At 48.0% G+C, this 27,947-nt stretch overlaps 1 protein-coding gene across 5 annotated transcripts in view; it reads right to left on the bottom strand.

Moving 5' to 3' along the window:
- The window catches only part of FOXK2 (forkhead box K2), an 833,912-nt gene extending 813,289 nt beyond the window's left edge, over positions 1-20,623 (bottom strand). The window contains exon 1 of one of the 5 annotated variants that reach the window (XM_069654528.1): positions 20,171-20,623. In XM_069654528.1, coding sequence (XP_069510629.1) covers positions 20,171-20,472 — 302 coding nt within the window. In that variant the 5' untranslated portion in view covers positions 20,473-20,623. The remainder of the gene's footprint in view (positions 1-20,170) is intronic. The other 4 variants (XM_069654525.1, XM_069654526.1, XM_069654527.1 and 1 more) reach the window with 4 other exon arrangements.
- Between the last annotated feature and the right edge of the window lie 7,324 nt (positions 20,624-27,947).

The raw sequence follows: 27,947 nt of genomic DNA, 5'->3' as shown, positions 1-27,947 counted from the left end.
CTTGGCATATAGGTTGTGAACCAATAAGAACGAATGAAAAGTTCCCTCTTTAGGGAACTCCTGCACCATGCACACTTGACTGTGGCCAAGATATGCCTAACTCTGGAGTGGTTGAGCAAGATACCAAAAGGTAGCCTACTAAACAACTTCACACCTTAAATCAATTTTAAAACATACTAGAATGACTCTTCAATTATAATCAGTAATTAGTTGAAAATTGTGCTAAAAATCCAACCAGTAATTCTAATGACCATTCAAAAGTTCAAATAAATACAGAAATGTATTATATAAAAAGCCCAACGCGTTTCGAGTAGAACTCTTCATCAGGGGTGGGTAGATGCCAAATACATCTATAAAAGAAGTCAGAACAAATAAATAAATGATAATACATTGACAATAGTGCTTATATTCTAACACTTTGAGAGAAACGATTTACATAGTTCTCCTGTGGATACAATTCTGCACAAAGTAGGACCAGAAGTGCTCTATCAATTATAGGTTACTCCCCACTGTTATTTTCTGGCAGGATTTGCCCATCTTTAGGGAGTAAAAGTGTCCGATACACCCATATCTGTAGGGCTGGATGTAGGGGTAGACGCTGTCTGTATGCGTCCCCATACCTTCCCTTCCCTTCCCTTCCTCTCACATCCACTTGACCGTATATCACATAATTGAATCTTGTTCCTTCCCTTCACCATCCCCTCTCCCTTCCTTCTCACCTTTCCCTCACCTCCAATATCCAAGGAAACCGTTCTACATATTGTTTCGCTTTTTTGTCTCATGATTGTTAACTTGCTTCTTCTATTATTGTATCTTGTTGTTATATTATAAAGCGCGTTGGATTAAAACACTATATTAACTTAATAAACAAATGTGTCCTGACTCTTCCTTGTTGGTCTCTTGTCCCTGTCGCCTACTGTGACAGGGAACTCCTGTCAGAGTATCAAACCCGGCCGTCCAGAAAACCCTACTTTGTTTCAGTGGCTCCCGCTGTTGGCGAGAGGGGAGCCGGGACTCATTATTCCCAACGTAGGCGTGTCCACAAAAGAGGAACTTTGCGGTTGTGGTGTGGTGCAGAGGCTCCTGTGGCGTATGGCTGGTCCACCATTACACACCTGTAAGAGCAAACCGACGAAGGAGTTCCCTACTAAAAGTTGCCGACTGCTCAGCCATTCCTACTTTTTTGTCCGAATTCCTATATGGGGGTGCCCTTTTTTTTCTCTTTTACTCTCGAGTCCCCAAAACATTTTGCTAGCTTTCCCACTTTCATGACTTCTTTTTGTTGATGGAGATCCCATCGAAATCCTCCCGCAGCGGCAACTCTTTTTTTGTGTGCTGCGCTCTGTAGCCTATGTGTTACTAGGATAGGGTGATCAAATTTTGTCCCAGTGTATTTTTTCTAACCCAGAAAGCATGTTGTGGAGTAGGATTCTGGCAGCCGTCTATTTTTGTTTTTGGCTAAGCCATCCTGTAATCTTCCGACTGTGTTAGTAGCCCCTGCTCCCTTGAAACAAAAAAGCAAAACTGCTTCCAAAAGTCCAAAACCCTGGGCAATTTGTTTGGAGAATGAGGAGTGACCAAAATGTCCGTTCTGTTCCCTTTGCAGAGCCCACAAAGGCACATTTAGTTTACTGCCATCTGTTTTAAACTAGAATAGGGTCTCCTAGACGCCTCACTCCAATCTGCTGGTGTGCTTGAATTAATGGAGCTTTGGGAAACTGTGTGCATGGTTGTGGAATGGGGGCAGGGTTACCTCCTGTGCATTTCGATGCATTTGGATAACTTTTACCACGTTTTTATCAGGGAAAACACATATCTTTACAGGGTGGACACCTATTTTTCCATCGTAAGTGTAAAGTAAAGAATGTAGTCGGGGGGCGTGGCTTGGAGCATCAGCGATGTGGTCGCTCCGCTGAAGCCGCCCGTGGATCGCCAGCTGCTGCAGCAAAATTCATGCGGTTCCCTTGGCTAAAATGACTCACCGACATTAGCAATAAGGAGCGGAACCGCCAGAGCACAAGCGGTCCGAAGATGAAGAACTTGCAAGGAAGCTCTATGCCCGAATTCGTCATCTGAAACAGAACGCCCTGCTCCCCTCGGAAGAAGCAAGATGGCGGCCGCACCTACGAGCTCAGACGCAGCCAGGAAATGGAGGCAGATCTTACGCTGACCCAGGACTCGAAACAGAGGAGAGCCCGAGCACAGCCTGCAGCCCGAAGCCGGATGCACAATGCGACCCAGATCTAACATAACGGTGAGGGGGCCAGCGGAGCTCTAGCCGGCGGGAGCAACCCCGGCGCCCAAGCGTGAGGCGCGGCGGCGGAGCCCGCACTCCATAAGCATCTTGGAGCCGGCGGGGCGAGTGCCGCCTGCCCCAGCCCTGCCTACTCCGCAGGACACAGACTCTGGACACAGACAACCCAGGCCTCCCCCACCAGCCTACTCCGCCAGAAGACACCAGGACCCCGCTTCAGCGGGCGGTAACCTCAGCTGCAGACCCACACCAGTGGACTGAGAGCACCCTAAAACCACGCGCCCCACACAAGATCCCCCTGGCTGTATAACGAAATTGCTGGTCTAAGCCAACGACCTCGCCGCGACCTACCTCCCGTGGATTTCCTGGGGCGTCCCGGCCCACATCCCTGCCCAACCTCATTGCCTGCAGAACCTCCGCCGCAGCCGCCATGACGAAACAAACGAAGGCCGGCAAAAACTCAGACATAGCTACTATGTTCTATACGACAGAAAAGTGTAAGAAACAGGACCCTCCCAATCTTATCCCGCAAACACCCCGTGGAAGAGAAGAAGCCCTCGCTACCAAGGGAGACCTGGTGGCTTTTATGGCGGACATCAAGTCCGAATTCCGCTCATGCCTAGCAGAACTCTCCACCAAAGGGGAACAGACAGATCAGAGGGTGACTGAGGCAGAGCAGAGGCTGGGCGAGGTCGAAGATCGCTCACTGGAACATACGACCGCACTAGAGGAGGTGCAGCGCTCAGAGCCCTACAAGATAAATACGAGATCCTAGAGTATAAACAAGAGGACCTCGAAAACAGGGCCCGTCGGAACAACCTCCGGGTGCGAGGAATTCCCTCCTCTGTACCCGACAAAAACCTGGCGGAATACGTCCGAGACTTCTTTCGGTCCTTGCTCCCAGATCTCGAAGCCCACCTCGAATTAGACTGCACCCATAGACTGCGCCCACGCCAGGGAATAGACTCGGATCTCCCCCCAGATGTCATCACCAGGGTCCATTTCTTCTCTACTAGGGAGGCCATCTCGGCGATCAGCCGAATCGGGGACAAACTCTCTTTCCAGGGCTCTTCCAAATTTATCAAGATCTCTCAATGCTCACCCTCCAGAAAAGAAGGGCGCTCCGACCCCTGGCACTCTTTCTCCAAGACCAAAAGGTGCGTTACCGATGGCTATTTCCAACGGCCTTGCAGTTCTCATTCAAAGGCGTGATGTGACGTATCAGTCACCTGGAAGATGCGAATAAATCATGCACCCAACCTCACCTAGAGAATCCGCCTCACCAAACTCAGAGCCAACTGGAGACCCAGACCCACCCTCCCACCCCCCGAAGCCAAGGCTGCCATCATGGTCAAAGGTGCAGCGGAACAACCGGAAGAGATAACTGAAGATATAGGCGCTCACCACACCTTTCTCACCAACCACTTGATCCTGCCCCGAAAGGAACCGTCATCTTCGGGGTAAGGAAAATGCGCCATTAACTGCGGCGGCGGGCAATATCCACGGCTCATGCCCATTCCAAGAGACGTTCCAACTCCGAGTCCTTGGAAATTCACAGTACTGTATTGCTTGTTGGCCCCGTTGGCCAAGGGTGGGGCCACTCGCACAATGTCGGCCCACCCGCTGGTTAAAGTTACGGCCCCCCGTTGGGGGCTCGTATTAAAATCCCAAGTGCAGGTTGACCCCTTCTCATCTCTCACAAGCGATGGCGGTTGATCCAGGCGCCATCGACCCTTCCCCCCCCCAATCCAGTCAACGGGGGGAATCTGGTCCCAGACCACCAAAACCTAAGACTCCTCTCCCTCAATGTCAATGGGCTGAACTCTCCCGCCAAACGGAAGAATATCCTGCAAAAACTCCAAGATGAGGAGGCCGCGGTGGCCATGCTGCAGGAGACCCACCTGCTACGAGCAGACTTTGGGCGTCTCCGCTCCCGGATGTATCCACTCCAATTCTTCGCCTCGGGAGAGTCTAAAAAAGGAGGCACTGCAATCCTCTTCAGGAGAGACCTACACCCTCAAATCCTAGACACTAAAGCATGCCCAGTAGGCCGGTTCATAGCAGTCAAATGCCTCCTCCTTGGTGACTTATATACCTTTGTCTCCGTATATGCGCCTAACTCTGGCCAATCGAACTTTTACGACTCCTTGAGCATGTCTCTTTCACGCTTCATAGAAGGCCAGGTGATAATAGGAGGGGACTTTAACGGAGTACCAGACCCGATAAGAGATAAGTCGCACCCTCCGACCCCGAACGACTTCACCCAGGCTCCGAGCCTCCTACACCTATTCAGATCCCTGGAAGTATTGGACTCATGGCGGGTCCTACACCCCACTGAAATAGACTTTTCTTTTCACTCCTGCGTCCACCGAACCTTTTCACGGATCGACCTCCTCCTGGCGTCCCACAAACTCTCGCCTTCGTCAAAGAAGTGTCTATTGGTTCAAGAATTCTATCTGACCACGCTCCAGTGATCATGGAGATACGGGCCCAGAACCCCATCCCTAACGCTCCCCGTAAATGGTCATTATATGACCCGATCCTCAATGACATGACGGTGAGAGACAGAATCGCGAAGGCGATCAAGAATTTTCTTGAAGAAAACCCAGCTTCTGATACCTCCCCAGCGAATAACTGGGACGCCATGAAGGCAGTGATCAGAGGCGTCCTGATTGTACAGGGAGTAGCCCATCATCGGAACAGGCGGCAGACCAGGATAACCTTGGAGGAAGAACTGAAAGCGGCAGAGGAGATCCACAAAGAAAAAGGCTGGTCCCCCAAAACGCAGCGAGCCCTACGCATGGCCAGAAAGAAGCTGGAGGCCCACTACGCGGAACAGACCGCACAATTAATGGCCAAGGCCAAACAATCCTACTACGCAAAGAATAATAAGGCAAACAAATTCTTGGTAGCCAAACTGGCCAAAATAAAACGAACTAACACCATCTCCGGCCTGCGCGACCCCAGGGAGCTGTCCAATATTCAGAATCTAATAAACAGCAACTGGCGGTAGCCCACTTAACGCAGGTCATGACGGCTACTCCACGAGACCGGCTCAAACAGAAGGAATACCTGCAGAGCGCAGCACTTCCCCAACTCTCCACCTCGGCAAGGGAATCTCTGGAAGCACCGATCACAGAAGAAGAGGTTGAGAAAGCCATCAAATTGCTCAAGACACGGGCCCCAGGCCCAGATGGATTCTCGACAAGGTACTACAAATATTATTTAAGCACCAGCTAACCACCCCCTTAGTAACTCTCTTCAACTCCTTCAGAGATTCTGGCTCAGTAGCCCCCTCGATGCAGGAATCAACCACTGTTCTTCTGCCCAAGCCAGGGAAAGACCCGAGAGACCTAGCCTCCTACAGACCAATAGCACTATTGAACATAGATGCAAACCTATATTCCAAAGTCCTTGCGAATCGTCTGGGTCGCATCCTACCGGAGATAATCCAGCCAGACCAGGCAGGCTTCATCCTAAATCGGTCAGCAGGGGACAATATCCGGAGAACTCTAAAATTGGTGGACATCGCCACCCGAAAATCCCAAAAACTAGTATTGATGGCACTAGATGCCACCAAGGCATTTGACAAGGTGGACTGGCCATTCATGAAACGCACCCTGGGTGCCTTTGGCTTTGGAACAGCTTTTCAGACAATGATCCTGGCCAACTACAAAGGACCCAAAACATTTCTGAGGACCAACGGATCCATCTCGGCCCCGATCTCGCTGTCCTGTGGTACGAGGCAGGGCTGCCCATTATCACCTCTGCTTTTTGCACTTAACATGGAGCCCTTTGCCCAGAAAATAAGACAAAACACCCAGATCACAGGCCCGCAGGTCGGCCCCTCCCAAAACAAAATCGCCTTATATGCCGACGATGTCCTGTTAACGATCTCAGAACCCCGCTCCTCCCTGAAGCATGCCCTGGCAGAAATAAGCAGCTACGGTGAGGTATCCGGCTTTTCAGTCAACTTCGCTCAATGAACAGCCTTGAGCATTGGCCTCGCCCCGGAGGAGCAGGAGACACCGACCAAGATGAGCCCGAGCAAGTGGGAAAACAGAGCCATCCCCTACTTGGGGGTCTACATCCCGGCGGACCCAAAAGAAAACGTACCAGACCAACTTTCCCCGGCTATTTAAAGAACTGGAGGGAGACCCGAGACGTTGGACGACCCAGGAGATCTCCTTAATGGGGCGAATAACAGCCTGCAAAATGAACCTTCTCCCGAGATTTCTCTATGCCTGCTCCTCCCTCCCAGTGGCAATCCCCGCACCAGCCCTTCGAGACCTGCAGAATAAAATGGTGACGTTCATATGGAGGGGTAAAAAAACCTAAAATTCCTTACAAAACTCTACTGGGGGCCTCCAAAATGGGAGGGCTCGGAGTCCCGGACCTACAGGCTTACAGAGTGGCAGCCCAATTGGCACACGTTCACGCATGGCAAACACTCACAAACCGCCCTAGATGGGTAGAACTGGAACAGTCACGGCTGCCCCTACCGCTGCGATTCCTGCCACACATCCCGGCCCCCCTCAGGACACATTGGGGAGACCTCCTGCGGGCAACCAAACACACCCTGAGTGTCTGGGACTGGGCACTAAAACGGAAGGGCGTCCCAAGAGGCCTGAACCCGCAATCGCCGATTTTCCACAATCCAGCTTTCTCACCCGGATCAAACCCGCGCAATTTTAAACGCTGGATAAAGGGAGGCCTTGAGATCCTGGAGCAGATGTACGAGGGGAACGCGCCATGCACATTCGAACGATGCAAGGAGAAGTTCCAACTTCAGGAAAAGGACAGATTTACCTACATACAGCTGCGCCACTGGTGCTCACAGCCCCAAATCCTACAAGCAGCAACGCGCGCCCCGACTTCACTGGAACTATTGCTCAAGGACCCCCCATCTCGAGGTAGGATATCTACCTTTTACAGATGCTTTTTGGGCGATTTCCTGGTTGAGAGAACCCGCTGAATGGCCCAGTGGGAGGCCGACCTGGGGCACCCGATAGAAGACCAAACATGGGTAGACATTTGGACCAGAGTACACTCCTCGTCCTCCTGTGTCACCAATAGGGAATGTGCATATAAGATCATGCTGAGGTGGTACTACCCCCCTCTTAGGCTCCATCACATGAATCCCAGGGTGGACCCCTCCTGCTGGAGAGAATGTGGCCACCCAGGCTCCTTTTTCCACATGTGGTGGGCGTGCCCAAAAATCCAGCGATTTTGGAGACAATGCCTGGGGACAATTACACAGATCACGGGGGCAACGATTCCACTGGAGCCAGGCCGCGTTCTGCTGGGGGTCCCAGTCCCGGCGATCTACCCACGCTTCGGTAATAGGGCGAAACTATTGACCCAATGCCTTTTAGCTGGGAAATCGGTGCTGGCCCGCCACTGGATATCCCCGGACGGCCCCTGCTTAGCTCATTGGTGGACAAAACTATGGGACATACTGATAGCGGAAAAGTTGCCGGCGCAAAGGCCGGGGTCCTTCACTGGTTCCAGAACATTTGGGGCCCGGTACTGGAATATGACCAGCAATTTCCCGCCCTGACTTATGGACCCAGCCCGATGGACCCTGGGAGCCCGGGAGGAACCCGAAGGGGACACAAACTGTGGGGCCACAGGGAGGAGAGCACGGAGAGTGGAGGGAAGGGGGCGGGAGGAACGGGCCCGAGGGGAGGGGGTTAGGGGTTAAAAGTCTTTGCTACTATTTATGATGTATGCTTGTCAACCTGCCTTGATTTAAAATAAAATTTTCAACAAAAAAAAATAATGTAGTCCATTTCCACCGAACTATCTGAATATGCTGTGCTGGTACTGCCACATGTAATTTGAGGAAAAGGCAAGCCTTTCACGGCATCCCATCTCACCCATTTCCTCCAACTCTTCAGGCCTTAAAAGAAGGCAAGAGCTTCCCCTGGAACATTCTCGATCTGCATCAATGAGTGAAGAAAAGACACCCTCCCCAAAATTGAGCCATCTTCAACGCTACTACATTTGCAAATTCCGCCTTTATCCTCACCAGATTAGAGAATTTCGAAAATCCCTTGTGTGGCACATCTCCCTTTTTGATCTTCACCCAATCACTTGGTTGAAAATGTAATTCGTCTTTCCCTTCATTGTATTTTCTCTCATCCCTCACCTCGGTTGTATTCTGTCTAACTTGTACCTCTTTATCATATTCACCCATGCAGGATTTAATATATTAGGATCTTTTCCCCTCGTGATCTTGAAGGGCGATTAATTTGTGTTGCTATTCACCAATGTCCTAACGCTCCACAGCATCGCTGCAATCGCCTCATCTACCTGCCACATTTCTAATGGCTGGTTCCATCAACTCAACCAGGACTCATTTACACTTTCCTACTATCCCATTCGTCTGGCAATGATACTTTGCCACAAACTTCCATAAAATCCCCACTCTGTGCATATTTTCTCATTTCATTACCAATGACTTTTACTCGGTTATCACTGATAATTTTTCAAGGGTAACGTAACCATTTCTCCAGAAGGTTTGTTCCAAAAACGTCATCACTTCATTGGTACTTGCATTCCGTACAAACTTCGCCTCAACCTATTTTGAGCAATAATCAACCATCACAATAAAACTTCCTCTCCATACTCAATATATTATAATGTCCCACAATGTCTATACCAAAATGTTCAAGCATCATTGGGACGCATCATCTTTATCACTTCTGGTTGTCGTATCGGAAATCTGACATCAATCCCTGGCCACGAATATCTCTAAGTTTTCGTTATGTCTCTGTGGATTTGGATGCCCTTGATGAGTCATCACCATTAATTCTTTAGTCAGTGTCTCAGGAGGTACCGGTTTTTGTGCCCAGACTAACAGATTACCCTCTATAGACCACTTCCTCCTTGATTTCCCAGAATGGCAATAATTCTTACTTTACTGCACATTTTCCTGGCAACCCAATAATAGTGTATTAATTAAATCTGGCCAAACTATCACCTTTCGATTATTCCATCTTTCCCTCGTTAAGTGTATCCAAAACAATTGCTACTACCTGCTCCTCGTCATTTCTCACACCACCGAGTTCTTCTCTTTTCACTGGCAACTACAAAAGAAAATCTGCCATCCTATTTTTGTATTCTTATTCCTGGCACATTCTTGACCTCATTATGGCAATCTTGCAGTTTGATGCTCAATATAGCCAATATAGGGGTAGGTTTGCACATTCATATCACTGTTAATAACTCGATTAATGGTTTATAATCTGTATGAATCATTAATTTACTCCCCAGAAACATGCCAATTCAATCACACTAACTTCAATATCTGCCAATGCTCTTGACGCAAGACATTGTCCTTTCTACACCATCTGCGACTTGTGAAATCACTGCACCCAATCCAATACCACTGGCATCGAATATATCTTGGTTTATTTCCCTGTCTCAAATCCTCCAAAATTCATTGTACAGCATATACCTTCCTTAATACCATTGCTTCCACACTACACTCTAATATTTAATAACTTCCCGATGGGTTCTATCAAACTCGGAAGATTCTTAAACTTTATTATAATACTCTGCCAAACCTAAGGGAGAGGTTAAAGAAGAGGTGCTAGGGCCCCGGTGATATTGGTGCTGGATATAGTTGTTTTCACTCATTACAGTGGTGCCTCCATGGTGTGCAACTGATCAGTCTGGAAACTATTTAAAGCACGTAGTCTTGATTTGAATGGGCAAACGATTGCCCTAGTCTTAAGAGCACCAAGAAGGGTGAGAATAGTCCTTGAATACGGTGCTGGATAGCATCTGTGGGTCCATGCAGGCCTCTCTGTACAGGATGGGAGGTCAGATCGATGTGACAACCCATCTTGTATACAGAGGCCTCTGTGGCACCACAGATGCTATTCAGCACCTAATTCTGGACCATTCTCAGCACCACACCCCTCTGCCTTGATAAAGACCCAATGGTAGAAACATGTGTTGGCTTTTTTCTTATGTAAATGGAAATATTGGTGTTCTTAAGACTGTGGCAATCATTTGCCCATTAAAATCAAGACTACATGCATTAAAACAGTTTCCAGACTGACCAGATGCCCACCGTGGAGGCACCACCGTAATGAGTGAACTACACTAGATCCGGCATTAATATCACCAGGGCCCCAGCACCTCTTCCTTTCCCCCCATTCTATACCACAGGACTTTGGGAGCATTGTCCCGCAGGAGCCCTGGAACGGCAGCAGGAGGCATCATAGATCTCAACCATATCAGCTCAGGGATCGGTTTTCCCTTAAAGCTCTCCTTCTTCATTAAGCAAACCTAAGGGAGATCTCACTGCACCCTTGTTAGTGGTCTCTGTGGCCCTTTTTTTAGCTTCTGTTGCATCCATTTTGGGTCTGTACCCTTTACCACACACTAAATGTCTTACTCACTTCCTTTTCCCCAAATTGACATGTACTCTTAAACGCTCCGCCCATTATCTCGCTATCCCTCCAATACTGCTTTTAAGCCTGCAATCATGCTCATTCCTCTGCCATAATTATATCATCATCCTGAAATACCAAAGTCCCTTTCAAACTCTTGAAAACAGACATCTCTGAAATACCGCTGCCAGCCCAAATGGCAAATCTACAATAACGAAACATCCCAGACGGTGTTATGAAGGCTGTCAAATCTCTGTAGTCATCCGAGGATAAGCACTCAGAGCCAAAGTTGTAAACAAATTTTCTCCCTGTATTGAGAGTCTGGTTTAGAGCTTGTGTCCGGTGTTGCCAGGTTCCCTTATTATAAGCGACTTTGGGCTTGTTTTGGGAGATCGGAAGGGAGAGGTAGGGCGGTTTGTCTTCTCCGTTCAGCTTTCTTAATTATTATCTGCTTTGTGATAGTTTAATTGTGTGGGTTAAAGTTATGGTTTTTTTTTTTTTAATGGAAATTGTGCGGCTCTGGAAGAAAGTTAAATTGCACTGGCAGGCTGCCGGCTTCCGTGTTTTGGGAGAGACATGGTGAATCCACATTGCCCCAGACAAAGGGACACTGGCTGTCTATGCACTCCTATATGCAGATGGAGCTGTGCCCACATACCTGGGACGTCAGCTCGGGAGCAGTGTTCTGTGCTGATCCGCGTGGATGACCGAATGTCCCCTCACAGCCTCCAACTCTACCAAAATGAGGAGATGCGAGCATGCAGACCCACCCTCGGCTTGGAATGCTTTGGGCTTGGTAGACATGGGCCAGGGAGATGCCAGGCATTCATTCATCTACAGCGCAATTAGGACACACGTATAAAAAAAAAGCATGTGTACACATGCAGTTGCGACAAGAGCGGGTTGCAACATTAGGTTTGCTCAAATGTTTCAAGTAGCTCACGGATTAAAGAATGCGCTCGAAATAGCCTTCGGGGGAAATGCTCGATGGCGTAGCGACAGCGAGTGTATGCACGAGAAAAGGGTGCCAATACTCCAGCAGCAAATGAGCCTCACCTCCCTAGGGCAGTGTGAGCATCTCCCTTTCAGACGATGAGCTTTAAATGTTCACTTCATCTACCGTCTATATTTTAATAGATGGCACACTGTCACTCTGGTAGCCATAACAATTCTCACACCATCACGTCTCCGTAGTAGTAGTTTTCCCTCCTTTGCAGCGGTTTCCTGTCAAATACTTCATCTGTGCATTGTCAAGAATGCGAACTCCAGTGTCAGTGCTTTGGGTGACATAGACCGCCCCCCACCCCTCAAGTCACACTATGCAGTTAAACTATATGGGCATGGCTGCTGGTCTTGCAGGGATGTGAGAGATGCGCTTTGTTTCATAAAAGCAATGGCCTTTTAAGCATCAACAGTTAAATTGCTGTCAACTTATGAGACCCCCCCCTAGGTACTCTGTATCCAGGCTATTTGGAAAGCCTTCTCTTATGTAATGGCCCGACTCTCTTCGCAATGTCTGCCTTTATATTGGGTGGGGCTTAGGGCTACCTATCGTGTCTTTGCAGTTGCGCAAGCAGAAGGGGTTCTCAAATGTCAGCTTCATCTGCCCAATAAGCGGAGCCAATATAATATCCTTCAGTGTAGTATATTGGAATTACTTAAACCTCCAAACTATTTCATTAGGGTACAGCTGGGAGAAATGGCTTATGAGGAGGGCTACAAAGCTAGTAGGTGTTACTTCGTTATTTATCCACCCACTGACTGGCTATTTTAATCCCTATGGCCATTCCCACCCACTTCCTGTGCCTACCCACCCAAAACACCTCTTCCTGGGATCTCTTTGAACTAGGCTCTTCAAGCCTTAACATCAAACTTTGCACTCTAAGTTCCTGCAAGTTTTATTTTTTAGTTTTTATTATTATTATTCTTTTTTTAAAGTAGGATTCTTAGAGTTAATGACTTGTCTTAGCCAGGTCAGCCTTCAAACACTTGATTTATAAGCACTATGCATGTCCTTCACTAAAATCCTGTTAAAAACAAACGTTGCCACAGACAATGTGTATATGTATTAGGCATTTGCCAGGCACTACTGTTATATGCACAGGAACGCTCACCATTTTGCAGCTGCTACCATCAATGGTCCGTATTTACCACTACAGCAGTGTCTGGAAAAAGCCATTCCCATGCCTAGACAAAAGACAAAACTGTTGGCATTGCCAATGCTTGCTTTCATCGACACTATTATAGTGCTAACCCACTGAGCTAACTGAACCATCTCCATTATCTTGTCTCTCTCAAGCCTCTCTAACTCCTCTTCTACCCTCTGAGTCGGCGTGAATGGTATGGATCTTGCACGTTTGTGAATTACCAGCACAGCATCTGACTTCAATATTAGTTTGTGGGCTTATCCCTTCAGCAAACTCATTCCTACTTGAAATACTTTAACTCGCTTTTCTTGCGACAAATCTTCAGCTCTGCCATCCTGCCTCTGAACTCAACTGTGTTGCTCATCCAACCAATGATATCAATCCCCGACCAAACACTCCAATGTTCTTTATGTCTGATTCACGTCAATTTGCTCTGAGCCCTCTACTCAATTCTTCACACTCGTTTTTAGTAATATACGTGCACCGGTTCAATTTGGAACAAGGACTGCTCACATCATTTACTCTCCATCCCTCCCTGGACCATTCATTCATCTTCTGACTGATTCTTCTTGCATTCCGAACACCCTCTTCTTGTTTCTGCACACTATTGCGAAATGTCCTCTCATCTGGTTTCTGTCCCAGCGCAGGACAAATTCCTTGAATTTGCATAGTTTCACATCTAAAACACGTGTCTTTCTGTACATCTCCTTTGTAAAACCATCTTGGCCCTTACTTCTTCTCTATCCAGGTTTGATTAATTGGATTCCTTTTTTCAGATCCTACTGACCCGCCTGCGAATGTGCTCCATTTTCAATTTCTCTGTTGGCCTCTGTCTGATCCTGTTGCTCCTTTAAAGTTTGATCCCTTTTGAGCATCTGTGCATGTTGAATCTTTTTCCTCAATAGCTATGGCGTCTTGTTACAATCACCACACAACCACAAACGTTCTTGTACAGCAGGGTCTTTAGTGAGCATGACTAGCTGGTCTCTGATCAATTCTTCTGTCATTATTCCAGCTCCAAATCAACACATCAATGACAATTTCTAGAGCCGAGACCTATTTCTCAATTGATTCCTCTTTTTTGTGTTCTAGTACAAATTGAATCTGTTAATCGGAACATTCATTTCAGGGGCGTACTATCTGACCATTTGCCTTATTGCCCTTTCGTGCGCATCCAGGTCTCCAGCTTCTAGGTCTGTTAAAACGGGCAACTATATTTTCGTTGACCTTCTGCTTCTGGCTCTAATGCATGAAGCATTAACGAATTTCTCTTTTCCAAATTCCTCCAGCATTCCTGCCATTCGTTCCATAGGATTAAAGGTTTCCCAGGATTGGGGGTGGAGGGGGGATGCAGTGCTATTCCTTGCACCCCATTTTGTTTCTACCCTGCCTTCGCAGTTTGTTTTTACTTGTATTCTCTTGGTGTTCTGTTACGCCTAGAAATTAGTTATTTTCTTTTGTAACCATTTATTTTGAATCATGATCTGCTTTATGTGCTACCTTTCATTATTCCCTCTTTTCAACCATTCTCCATCTGCCAAACCGCTGGATTTATTCTCCTTTCATTTTGCTTTAGTGTTTTCATTTCACTTGGAAACTTTACACCCAGTTTGTTATTTGCCCATAACAATTCAGGGACTGTGAGCCCCTTTACATGTTGTCCTCTTACTCAGCACTGTGTTCACAAAGTGCGGGATCTCGGTGTCCGGTGCCTTGCTTCCCTGTTTGTTATGTGCGATGGGAAGACACGCCTGACGGTTCCTTCTTCTAATGCTGTGCGTCGACCAAGGTATTGGTAACGTTGCATAAGCACCTGCAGCTATACTGGCTGTTCCAAGCTGAACTACCACCCTTACGTCCCTCTTGGCACTCACCGCTAAATTGGCGGTCTTGTGTCGGACCGGTGGGCTGATGAGAACACGTGCAACGTTTACTGCATACTCTGGTCACAAGCACATTGACTGATTACTGTGGATCCAACGTTGGTCGTCAAATTGTTGCGTTACCGCAAGCACACTTGGTAAGTAAGGAGTTTATGAAGCATCAATACATAGAAACCAGTGATCCACTCTGTCCTGCTTCCACTCTTGCTAACCGCTCACTTCAACATTCTCCGGCCATCTTCCACACTCCATTAAGTTCTCATTCAACGAGTTCCAAAACAGAACTCTAACAATCTCTAAACAAACTTTAAAAATTACACACTGCCATTTTCCTTTGGACCTTGCATGCGATTTATAACATTAGCAAAAACGTGTCTGTCTGGCTCGCGAGTCTGCCAAACCCCAGAAGGGTCACACGAGTCTGCCAAACCTTAGAAGGGTCACATGAAATTCAAACAGCTGGCATTTATACAGAGGACACTGCTTCGCAAGACAGTTCACAAACCTTGCAGACAACGTCCCATTTAGGTACACACACACACGCAGGAAGGGTTCGAAATGGAGGGCAGGTGGGAGCCATTTAGCTCCTGATTCTAGCATAGTAGAGCCCGATTAGCTTGAAACCCAACAGCTACCTTTGGCTCCTAGGGTCAACTAGCGCCTTTTAATCATGTAAATGTGGCTTATTTATGTATTGTGCATTTGTTAGGCGGTTATACAACAAGTAAATTGTGTTTCAAAACGCCCACAGGGCATATGGGAGGGAACATGGGATTGAAAACAGTTACTACACTGGAGGATAGAGACAGACTTACTAGGCCTTGTGATCATTCAGAACGTGCAACTGCAGATAGAGAAGAGGAGTGCTCATGAGTGAGCAGCATATTTAAGTGCTCAGTGTAGGAACTGCTAGGGAGAGTTCAGCTCAATAAGTAGGTAAGTGCAAGCCTACAACGGCATAGGCCAGTGGGTGCCGAGACAAGTGCTGTGGGTATCCCTACAAAATATCCCCACCAAAAATATTGCTGTACATATGTCCGTTTGTCTCGCCATAGGTGATATTTTGTGGGGGCTGGGGATAATTTGTGGGAGCGGGGGTGTCCCCTGCACATTTTAAAATAATGCGGGGTTGCCCCCCCCCGCAGAGTCCATGGATCAATATCGCCGCAACAATATGGTGATATTTTTGCGGGAATATTAACACATGGAACCGTGCTGTGTGTATGCAGAGGCTGGAGGCGAGCCCTCGAAGGGCACATAAGGGCCATGGTCACCAATCTCAGCAACTGTGGGATTAGCAGAGGAGAAAGGGGGAGTGAGGCAAAAAGAAGAGTCTTCAGGAGCTTCTGGAATTTGAGGAGGTCCAGTTCAAGAGGAAGGGGGGGAGGCTGTTCCATAAGAGGGAGCCATCTGAAGAAAAATCAGCTTCCGGCCCTCTAGCAAAACGCCTGACACACACAGAGTTGGTACCAGAGGAAGAGGTCTAGAAGGAGAGTATTTAGTAAGAGCAAGCTGAAAATAGCGTGGTCCCAGGACCCAGACAGCCTTATGAATGATGCACAGGGATTTGAATGTAATCATTGCAACAACCTGGAGCCAGTGAAGAGTTCTTTGGGCATGAGAGATGTGGTCCCTGGCTCGAGGCCAAGGAGAAGTTTGCCCTATTCTGGATTACTTGTAAGGGTCGTAGAGAGGAAGAGGGTACATTCAAGAGAAGGCTATTGCAGTAGTCCAGCCTAGAGAGAACCAGAGCTTGAGTAACATTGAGCTTCTGGGGAACTGAGAAAAGGGATAATTCCTTTGAGAAGGAATAGTTGAAAGTGGGACTTCTTTGCAATGTCCTGAACGTGAGGGAGGAAAGAGAAAGCGAAAGAGAAAAAGAGAGAAGTCAAAGATGGCTCAGAGGTTTCTGGCTTCAGAAGAAGAGACATTAGAGGATGGTCAGAGTGAGTGGAAGAGAGGAAGCATGGGTCCCAATAGGAAGGATCTCAGTCTTGCTGGCATTGAGGTAGAGATTGCTGGAAGTGCACTAGGACTGGATAGCAGATAAGCAGTCCGGGATGATGGAAGAAGTGAGGGTCAACAGGGAGTTTGAAAATGAGTTGTGCGTCATCTGCATAGCACTGGAAGTCAGGAGAGAAGGTGGAAATGGGTAGTGCCAATGGGGCAAGGTAAGAGTTAAAGAGCCAAGGGGAGAGGTTGGAGCCCTGGTGACACCACAGGTGAGAAAGAGGTAGGGGTATAAGGTACACAGAATAACCCGGGACGAACGGTCACTTAAGAAGGAAGGACACTGATTATTTGAGAATGCTAAAGATGACATAGAACACATCGAATACACATTTTAAACACAATAGTTAATAAGAAATGAACAAAATTTCTGGTAGCCACTGGTTCCTCTGCGGTAGCTCTGGCCTACAGGGTGAAGCCCAACACCCAGGAGCTGGTTTTAGCTCCTTCTCATCGAATCTCAATTTCGAGCCCTGCACACGTGCCACTATCAACTACGAAAAGGGTTCAATATGGAACAAGGATTGTGTTTCATAGTCGTTCACCCCATCTACAACTCGAAAAGGGGAACTGCACCACAATCTGTAAAGGATGGACGTTTTAATCTTTGCCATGAAGTATCATTACTGTTGACCTACAGGACGAGGTTTACTACAATCCCATTACAAAGGTTGACTCAGCAGGATAGCTCAGGGGCAACGTGCTCGCCTTGGAAGACATGGAACAACACAGGTTCGATCCCTGGGTCCGTGCTTACAACCCTCTAGGTATTAAGTGTGCTATAAATAACCAATCACAGCATATGTATTCTATCAAATCATCAGTATTTATTGGATCAATCTGCAGTCATTGTAGATGCTGGGAGACATTATGCATGGAGAAAACCTTACCCGAAAGGTCCTAGGTGGGTAGGAAATGTATAAAATAGAGCTTCCCATAACATTCTTGATTAAAAATGCATGCTTTTCAGCTCACGTGCATGTCTTTGATTAGTCAGTCGCTCTGAACTGGAGATGAACTAGAGCTGGCAGACTACTGGGTTGTGCGATGCATGTATGACTGGTTAGCTGAAACGGCCTTTGACAAAGAGTCAGATGTGTAACATTCAGTCTGACGTCGTAAAGCCAGTGAGGCTCATGTGGATGACTCGAGCATTAAAAACATACTGAACATCTTTATCAAACACGTTTGGCACATCCCTGCGCATTTATGCTTTCACCTACCTCCCATTTCATATTTCAGGTCTCAATCACTGAAATGGCCATACTCAGTTGTAGCCCCATGGACAAGAGAAAGGTTATTGGTGTCAACGTTTGCACCATTGAAGAGGTGCTCTGCTTTACCATTGGTTGCTTCCGATGACCAACTTTACACAATGCAAAGAGCGGGTGCTCACCCCATTACCTAAACCTCGATCATGATCTGGATTTCTGTGTGGCTGCTCACAAGCAGAGCAGCTATTCCGTTTGTTCCCACTTGCTTGTTCATCTTGGATTGCAATGCCAATGTTATTATAAACACACAATTGTTAAATTCTTGATTTCTTCATCGATAATAACGGATCTATTGTACAGTAATTACCATTCTGCCAACACAGCTTGTGGTGTTCAATTTCACAAAAACTGAATGCAAATCTTACCAAATATAAGTTTACTTTAATTCCACCAACAATGTATTGGACTACCTCGCCAGTACCTAGTTATCGCGAATTTAAGTACCCACACCTACTAGAGCTTGATTTGTTAATTATGAGGGGTACGACAATCTCCCTATGTTCAAAAATATGGAACTCCGTCAATTAAAGCAAAAACAAAAAGATTGTATACACAGTTTGTATTTCGATTGCGTTGAATGCGAAGACCGCCGAGGTGGGTCCAAAAGGCTTAATTTAGCCACACAATTCATGCGTACTGCATTCACTCAATCATCCACATGGGTATGGAAATTGCTGTGTGTCGTCTAGTTTCTGCTTCTACACCATGTCGCCATCAGGAACTATAGTCATCCCATGGCGCACACCATGTCACCTTCCATTGCATTTGTCCCTGGTTGATACCGACTCAATCCTCCTTCACAGAGAGTCTGCCCCTCTGGATGTGCGATTGAATAATGAGAGCGGAGCGGACTGTTCAATTGTCTCAGGCACGCAAAAGCGGGAGGTGTATATTTTGAAAATTAACAATTGCTTCTCGTGTTAAGCGAGGTACTATGCGCAGGACTTGATTTTCTTGTGGCTCATGGGCCGAGTAGAACACGACCTTCTCACAACCAAGCAGCAACCCGAGTTACTGGGCGGAGGTGGTTTGAAGCTAAACAATACCCAGCTTGCCACAGGGCATTAAGTCAGCTGTCTAATCAACAAACGTCAAAAGCCAGAAGCACAAATCCGGCTATGCCTTAACTTATAAACACGTACAGTGCACTTGGTCCAAGAGGAGCAAAAACAATCAGCAAAACAATTTGCACATGACAGGTTAACAATAGGCACATTTAATACATCAATAGGTGCACCAAAATCTGTTTTGATAAATCGAGAGCAAATACATTATTACTAAGAAAACAAAAGCACACAATGAATGATGACGATCCATCTGCTGAATACAAGAAACAAGCAACATGTTTCAGGGGAAACAAATGCCTATAAATAAATGACATGGTTGCAGTGTCATGACAATCACCGAGGTTTAATCGTTGTCTGGTAAAAGCCACGTATGTTTCTAAAATCAACGCCTACTTACGTAAGTGCATTTTGTAAGGAATGTGTATGAAAAACATGCCCAACGACGTTTTGACAGCACATGCTATGTGTTGTAACATAATCGGCTGGCACAGCATTACTTGGAACGTTTCACAAATGTACATACACGCATGCAGACTTAAACCCGGACAACACAAACTCTAAAAGGCACATGCAGTAGAATAACGGGGCACTTTTCCACAATTCAGGTGCATTAATACTAGCGTATAGATGGCCATAATGGACGTTGAGATGAACGTGCATGCAACAGACTGCACGGGAGAAATGGGGCTCTATATTTCTGCGGCAGCCGATGGTGCCTACATAGGTGGCGTGTAAATCATGGCTCAGACATCAGCCTTCACGGTGGTGGAGAAAGCCACAACCCACTGGTGAACTGGAGCAGTGGGAAAACAGCATACCAGGGGGTAACATTCCATACATAAGAGAGCGAGGAAAGGGGGACCTAAACCTCTGAAAACAGTACGTCTAGCGCGTGCAAATGGGAAACACGGTCCATAAAAGGGTCCCGACAGGAGGTCTATTCCAGGGGATTGTTCAATTTCATGCAAAGAGGGCATTACAATCCAGGCACACCTCTTAACTTCGCCTCCAGGCAGTGTGACAGACGTCACTTATCAATCAAATATTCGACTACCTAAAACAGAGATTGCAATCGCTATCCCTTGCCAGCCATCAACCATTCCAATGCCCATGTATGCCCCCACACTCACAGTCGGGGCAACTGCAGCGGTGGTGCTCCCCTCCTTTGGAAGACCCCGTCCACGAAGACGCCGTTCTTGCCGAGGCACCGCAGGTAGAAGCCCCCTCCGTCAGCACCGGACCCCCCGGGCGCCGCTGTGAAGATCTCCAAGTGGCGGCGGGAGATGAAGCTAGAGTGTCCCATGCTAACATCCACCGAGCCCTGTGATGAGTTACGCCCAATGCTCACCGAGCGCTTCTTCATCAGATATTCGAACTCACGACCCTCCAAGCGAGCTACGGCAGGAGGGGGGGCGGGCCCGGCCGCCGCCATCTTGTGCGGTCTGCGGGGGGGTCACCGGAGCCGGAGGGGGGCACAAAATGGCGGCCGGGCACGCACTCCGGCCTCGGCGGCTGAGACCCACCGCAGCCGTCCACAGCCGGGGAGCAAAGGGAAAGCGGCCGCGCAGCCTAGCATGGCGCAGGGTTGCCAGCGGAACGGACGGGCAGGCAAGCCAATCAGCGTTGACAGCAGGGGCGGAACTGACCAGTTTTACCCAGTGAGAGTAAAGCGTCAGTTGGGTGAGGGCCCGGTGCGTTAGGATGAGATGGGCACTTTGTAATCTGGACTGGATTTTAGTATGTGGGTGCTATAACAGTTTAGCAACGGTGTTCCAGGTGGGATGGGTTAATGGTCACCAATAAAGCGATTGGCAGATGTCCTGATTTTCCAGAAAGAGCCCTTTTATTTGGGAAAAGCCTTACCGATGTCCATATATGCGGGGATCCCATATTGTATATCAAAAAGCTGTATGCACTAAGTGACAATGTCCACCTGTGACCTCAAACGTAGCAAGGATATCCCAAGAAATGCAGATACATTTAAAATGTCATGATGGTAGCTGTGTCCACACAGCTCTCATACTAGAGTACATGCTCCCAAGTTTTTGGGGCAAGTTACATGTCAAGCGCCCCTGAGATATCCATAAAGAAACTTGATAAATCCTTTGGTCAGACAACTACAAATACTTTCAGCTTTGAAACAGATCTTAGGGCCCACAAGGCCAAATGTTGCTTCACAGGAAATGAACATTAAATGATGGAAGTGGGACGTCAGTAAGTACATGTAAGCTTTATTGTCCTTGGTCTGGTACTCATTCAGGGTCCATGAGACAGCAGGAAAAGTAGGTAGACGGAGACACGTGTATAAACGTTGGACACTGGATTCTCCAAACCCATAGCTCTCAACCATTTGTGTTTCAAAGGCGGGTGAAAACACCGATTTTAGTTTTGGCGGGTGAGAGGCCCATTGAAACGAATGGGCGTGCTGGAGGCTTGGCGGGTGAGTCAGCTGTTTACAAGGCAGGTGACACCCGCCAAAAGCGTGTGAGTTGAGAGCTATGCCAAACCCATCTAGCCAGCCTCTCTCACTCAAGCCCGAACCTCTACACTCCATAGAACCAGAAGCTCTGGCATCACCACATTGTCACGCACGTCACATTAAAACTCCTCCCCATCCTTTAAAGATTACACAAGCCACAACACATGCAATGATGCGATGACCCGCACAGCTAACATTACCTTAAACACACACGACACACATTCCAATCTTTCCCACAAATTGGCCAACTGTACAGGCAAAAGCCAGAGTACAATGGAAACACAAAAAGGTACAAACCTTTCACCAAACCAAAACCCGGACCCTACGAAAATGCCAGGATACTGCACTCTGCTCAGCTATCACTCCACTTCGTCCTTACACATATGCAAAATCTGGAAACAAACTCCCACCAACTTGGAAAAAGGGCATTAATGCTTCCCAACAAAGCCAACCAAGAGCCAACAAGAAAACCACTGAGAACAAAAAATAAAAAAAACTGCACAGCCACCTGCCCTGAGCTGCCCCTCAGGCATGCCACACCTGAGCGTGCATTTACTCATAGCGAGCAACACCATCAATTAACCAACATCTCCACCAATGCACCAGCACCTTCCACCCTGGGCTGCCCCCCAGGGCCTCAAGCATGCCACGCCCGAGCACAAACGGCTCAACTGCAAGCAACTAAACCGCACAAAACAAATCTTGTCGGCCAACCGCCTAAAACCCTTTCTGCAGACAGGGCCATCCCCCACCAGAAAAAAAGAATATTTTTTTTCCATTCTTCCCTTCTGGCCTACTGCATCCTCTCATTGCTTCAACCCACCAACGACCTTCACAAGGACAACACAGTTATTGCATGCTCTATGCCACTGAATGCGTGGAGCCAGCCAACCAACCTCCAGGCAGCCCAGCAGCGCTAGCAGCAATAGCGAGGAGCCACTAGGCACAGTGATACACCACCAGCAACCATCTTTCTGAGGTGAGGAGAGTTTGGCGCACGTCTCCTGTGGCAGTCCATACATCAGCACACTATGGCGAATGGCCTATCCACTCCCATGCCGGCACGCCATGGAGAATTGCAGCCACTCTGTCAACTGCAACGCCACACCCGCGACCGTAGGGAGGAACAACAATGGTGTTCGGACCTTTCGACCCTTACACTGACCCCTCATCAGTGGGTCCCCGCTGGCTGTTGTGGGTCCAGAAGTTTGAAATGGCCATGGACTGTAAGGCCATCACTAAGCCCAGAAAAATGAGGTCACACCTTCTACTTAACATAGGTGACGAAGTCCTGTGCATCTTTAACTCGAGCGTAATCGATGATGGCTCAGACGTCTACCAGCTAGCAAAGGACGCTCTCACAGCCCATTTTATGCCTCAACTAAACCCGGACTACGAGACTTTCATTTTCTGCACCACCATCCAGCTGGAAGAAGAAACGCTCGACGCATATCACACAAGACCCAGAAAACGTGCACTCTCGTGTGAGTTCGACAACGTTGAAAAAGAGATCAGACGCAAAATCATCAACGGCATGCACTCTGAAAAACTATGCAGGATGGTTTTGAGTGAAAAGGATATCTCTCTAGCCAGAATCCTTGAATACAGGCATCAGAGAGAACTATCACATGGAAGGGCCGCACACATGAGCACCACCCTGCAGAAACTCCAGCTAACACCGACGACAGCGACGATAGCGCACATCACCAGCCGCTAACAGTTGAGAGAAGACTCTAACGACGCAAACACCTCACCTCGGTGGCAGTCTAGGGTTCCCGGGCCCACTGAATGTGGGTGGTGGCCCAGCACAAGAAACCACATGCAAAGCATGTGGCCGGAAGGATCACTACGCAAGAGGCTGTAGATCGTCAGGGCCAGCACAACGCCCCCAGCCACAACAAGACAAAGGTGCCCATAGGAAAAAGAAACAGGCCAATGCCCGCCGCGTCGAAACAGCTAACTCATCCACCGACGAAGAAGGCAATGGCGACGGCGACATAACAAAAGAGACAGAAAGCGGACAACTAAGAAGGGGGAGGAAAGTGTACCTAGTGTCAGCACTCAAACACAGAGGCACTGTGTCGGCAAAAAGACAAAGAAGACGGAAATGCCTCATGGCCATACAAGGCCAAGAGACACAAATGACAATTGATACTGGAGCATCAGTGAACGTTATGCCAGCGACCATGTTCTGAAAACTACACCCCCCCAGTCTTAAAGAAGACTGACACGCTTTTATTTGCCTACAGGTGTGAGACTCCACTACCAGTGACAGGACGCTTTCGGACAACTCTCAGCAGAGGCCACCGAGTATTACAATCCAAGGTATATGTCGTCAACGCGGGCATCGAATGCCTACTGAGTGGGGATGCAGCGGAAGACCTAGGATTAATATGCTTCATCTGTGACATAACAGACCCAACCGACATCGCCAGCCTCCTTGACAAATACCCGGGCCTCCTCAAAGGCATCGAATGCCTGAAAGGAAAGCTTATTAAACTTCACATCGACGAATCAGTACAGCCCCGAGCGGTGCGTCACAGAAGGACACCATTCCACATGAGAGACCAGGTCGAAAAGGAGCTGCGAGAACTTGAGAAAGCTGGTATCATAGAGAAAGTAGCTGGGCCAACACCGTGGGTATCACCCATGGTAGTGATTAAGAAGCCAAAGCAACCGGGAAAGGTGAGGATCTGCATCAACATGCGCCTCCCTAATGCAGCTATCAAGCGAGAACGGCACATCACCCACACGCTTGACGAAATCATTACGACCTCACTGGGTCAAAAGTGTTTTCCAAGGTTGACCTCAATGCTGGATACCATCAACTAAAACTGCACCGGGACTCCAGATATATTACGACTTTCTCCACATATCTGGGTCTACGCCGATACAAAAGGCTGAGCTTCGGCATATCCTCAGCGCCTGAAGTCTTCCAGCAGGCCATCCAGGAGGTGATACAGGGCATCCCGGGAGTACTCAATGTCAGTGATGACATTCTCATCCATGCTAGCGACAGGAAAGAACACATGCTTTGCCTCGAGATGGTACTAAGCAGGCTGGAGACCGCAGGGCTAACCATTCACAGGGAAAAGTGCGAATTCATGAAGGAAGAAATCACTTTTTATGGCTACGTGTTCAACAGCACAGGAGTTTCAGCTGACCCACAAAAAGTTGCAGACATCAAAGAAGCCTCTCCCCCAACAACACCCACAGAGGTATGCAGCTTCCTGGGGATGGTGACATATTGTGGGAGATTCATCCCTAACCTGGCAACGATGTTCGAGCCGCTCAGAGAACTCACAAAATACAACACAAGATGGGTCGGGAGCCCAAACTGCCAGGAAGCATTTGAGCGGATCAAGACGTCCCTTTCAGCCGACACCACAATGGCATACACTGACCCCACACTGTCGACAGAACTATACGTTGACGCCAGCCCCATCGATCTCGGGGCGATCTTGGTCTAAGTTGCTCAGACAGGAGAAACAAAGCCAATTGCCTATGCATCCAGCGCCTTGACTCTAACTGAACAACGGTACTCACACATTGAGAAAGAGGCCATTGCAGTACTGTGGGGCTGCCACCACTTTCACATATACCTATATGAATGAAAATTCAAGGCATACACGGACCACAAGCCCCTCAACCCCATATTCACAGGATCCTCTGCACACCCCCCGGCCAGGATAGGGAAGTGGCTGTTACACCTGCAACAATACGAATTTGAATTAACATACCAACCAGGTACCAGCAACCCAGCAGATTTCCTGTCCAGACACCTGAGAGCGGCCACACCAAGAGAGGTGAATGTGGCAGAAGAAACCGAGGAACACATCTGCCAGGTCGTTCACACCATGAAACCCAAAGCAACCGGTATTGAGGACATTGTAGATACCACACAAGCCGACCCCTGGTGTGACCTTGTCAAGGACTCCATCATCTCTGGCGAATGGAAATCTTTTCTTCGAAATGTACGCAATCGCGCTGTTACGGTTCGGGGCTCTGCGGTATCCCATGGGTTAAAAGGATTTACTCGCCGGACATGGCATAATCCATCTATTAGACCTGGTGCTCACCTAGATAATAGAATCAGGCGGTTTTCAGCGCCATTCCATAGGCAGTGGAGGCTGCCATGGAAATGGGCTATTGCTGTGGCTGTTACTGCCCGCAGCACTGAAAGGACTACATGTCCCAGCATTCCTGCTTCCATTCCTGAATGCTGCCAATGGGAAACCAGAGCCTCATTCTGAATCTTTCATGACACGGCGAGAAGGGCCGAACGCTGCTTCCTATTGAAGCTGTTCCCAGCTTGTTGCCGAAGTTCCATCTTCACTTTCATCTGGTTCCGATCCCTTTTATACCCAACGGACTGCTTTTTGGATTTCCCTTGGCTTGGTTTATTCTGCTTTGTGTACCAGATCTCTGCTCACCTATACGGACTTCCTTGAACTGCCCTCTGTTTTGGTTTATTCAACTGTGTACCAGACCCCTGCACGCCTTTACGGACTGCTTTAAATTGCCCTCTGTTTTGGTTAAGTCTGAATTGTGTACCAGCCCCCTGCACGCCTAAACGGACTGCTTTGAAGTGCCCTCAGTCTGGTTTATGGAAAACTGTGTACCAGACCTTGGCTCGCCTATTGGACTGCATATATCCTCCCTGCCTTGCCTGCTATCAATCCACTGCAAGTATTTCTTCGCTTTTTCACCTTACACTTTAAAGTTATCGGACTGCATAGTATTTACTCTTTTACACTTATCTGTTGCACGTTGCCTGACTCCCCTCACCCTGCCCTGTTGATAATGCTGCTACATCACCGTATTAAGAATTTTTTGGACACTTCTTCTGCACTGCTCTCATTCATTGAGGAAGACATCTAATACAAGTGCACTCCGGGACGCTTTGCCTCATCGTGCACCACCTAGTGCGCCCCTCGTTTCGTCGGGTTAGTTCCTGTACTAACCAATCCCATTTTTTATTTTATCCTATTTGTTGTTGGACTTTTAAGTGACCTTCAATTAATTCCACTGGTAAGAACCTTCCCTCCTCTTCATTCTTCCATATCTTATTTTTGCCTTTACACCTCTAGTGTTCTGCTAGTTACGGAGTTTTGTTCTTCCTTTTAGGAAATCGGGGAATGTCTTATCAGGAAATAACTTGTCACCATAGTTCAGCTATACCTATAGTTTAAAAGGTCTTCATATCTCATTACTATAGTCATACAACTAAACAGTGTTTTGTTTTCTTGCAGCTGGTGGGCAAAGCGGTGTGTGCTCCCCGCTCTTTTAAGTGATCGCCTCCTTGACTGTTTTCTAACGATCGAGGGGTATATCATTGAAAAGAGTTTTTTCCCTCAACAGAGAGGAGGCCCCGGTTTAGGTCTTCTTGAGTTATTCCGGGAAAAGCATCCGGTGAGTGACACGCACACCCGAAGTCAGAGACTTCCTCACAGGTATATTCCCAGTACGGCAAGACCTGTCCATCACCAAGGAAGGTCTCATACTAAGAGGAGCTCGGATAGTCATCCCTGCAAGTCTACAGGACAGAATCATTGCGTTGGCTCACAAAGGCCACCAAGGCATGGTCAGGACCAAAGCCAGAATCAGACACCGAGTATGGTTCCTGCACATCGACACCAAGGTAGAACAACTCATAACAGCATGCCTCCCATGTCAAATCACAAGTGCACCACCGAACCCGGAACCCATACAAGCGGCAGAGCGGGGGTCCTCAAGATAGGATGCGATCAGCATTGACTTTTGCACGTTCCAGGAAGGCACGTATCTGTTAGTAGCCATTGATGTCCACTCAAGATATCCCGAGGTAGAAATTGTGTCATCTACATCCGCAGATGTGGTGATACTGGCTCTAGAAAAGATCTTCGCCACCCATGGCCTACCACAACGCATCTGGAGCGACAACGGGCCACCATTCCAAGGGGCGGAAATCAAAAATTACCTGGAAGATCTGAACATCCAATACCACCACATCACTCCGAGATGGCCACAAGCCAACAAAGACGCGGAGAGGTTCATCCAAACCCTCAACAAAGTGCTGCGCCTATCCCGAGCACACTCAAGCCCCTTGAGGGTGGACCTGTACCGATTTCTAAGGAACTATCGAGTGACGCCCCACAGCACCACGGGACTACCACAAGGCAGACATCATGTATGGGACAGTGATAAACTCATCCGTTCCACACCACCCAAGCAGGGGCACAGACACCTACGACAGCAAACACACCAACCAAAGGAGCGCCACAGCAAGTGAGCGCATAAGCATCAATAGACATGCAAATGAATCAAGACACCAAGTCGGCGATCAAGTACTGGTGATGCAAAACCCCTCAAAAATGAAGCTGGACACCCAGTACGACTTGGTCCCCTGGACCATCACTCGACGACGGGGAACCATGGTAACAGCCACA

The sequence above is a fragment of the Ambystoma mexicanum genome, chromosome 3q (assembly GCF_040938575.1).
Source record: "Ambystoma mexicanum isolate Mex_15411 chromosome 3q, UKY_AmexF1_1, whole genome shotgun sequence".
In the NCBI taxonomy this organism is placed as follows: Eukaryota; Metazoa; Chordata; class Amphibia; order Caudata; family Ambystomatidae; genus Ambystoma; species Ambystoma mexicanum.
Note: the sequence above shows the minus strand (reverse complement) of the source record. Positions and strands in the feature narration are given on the sequence as shown.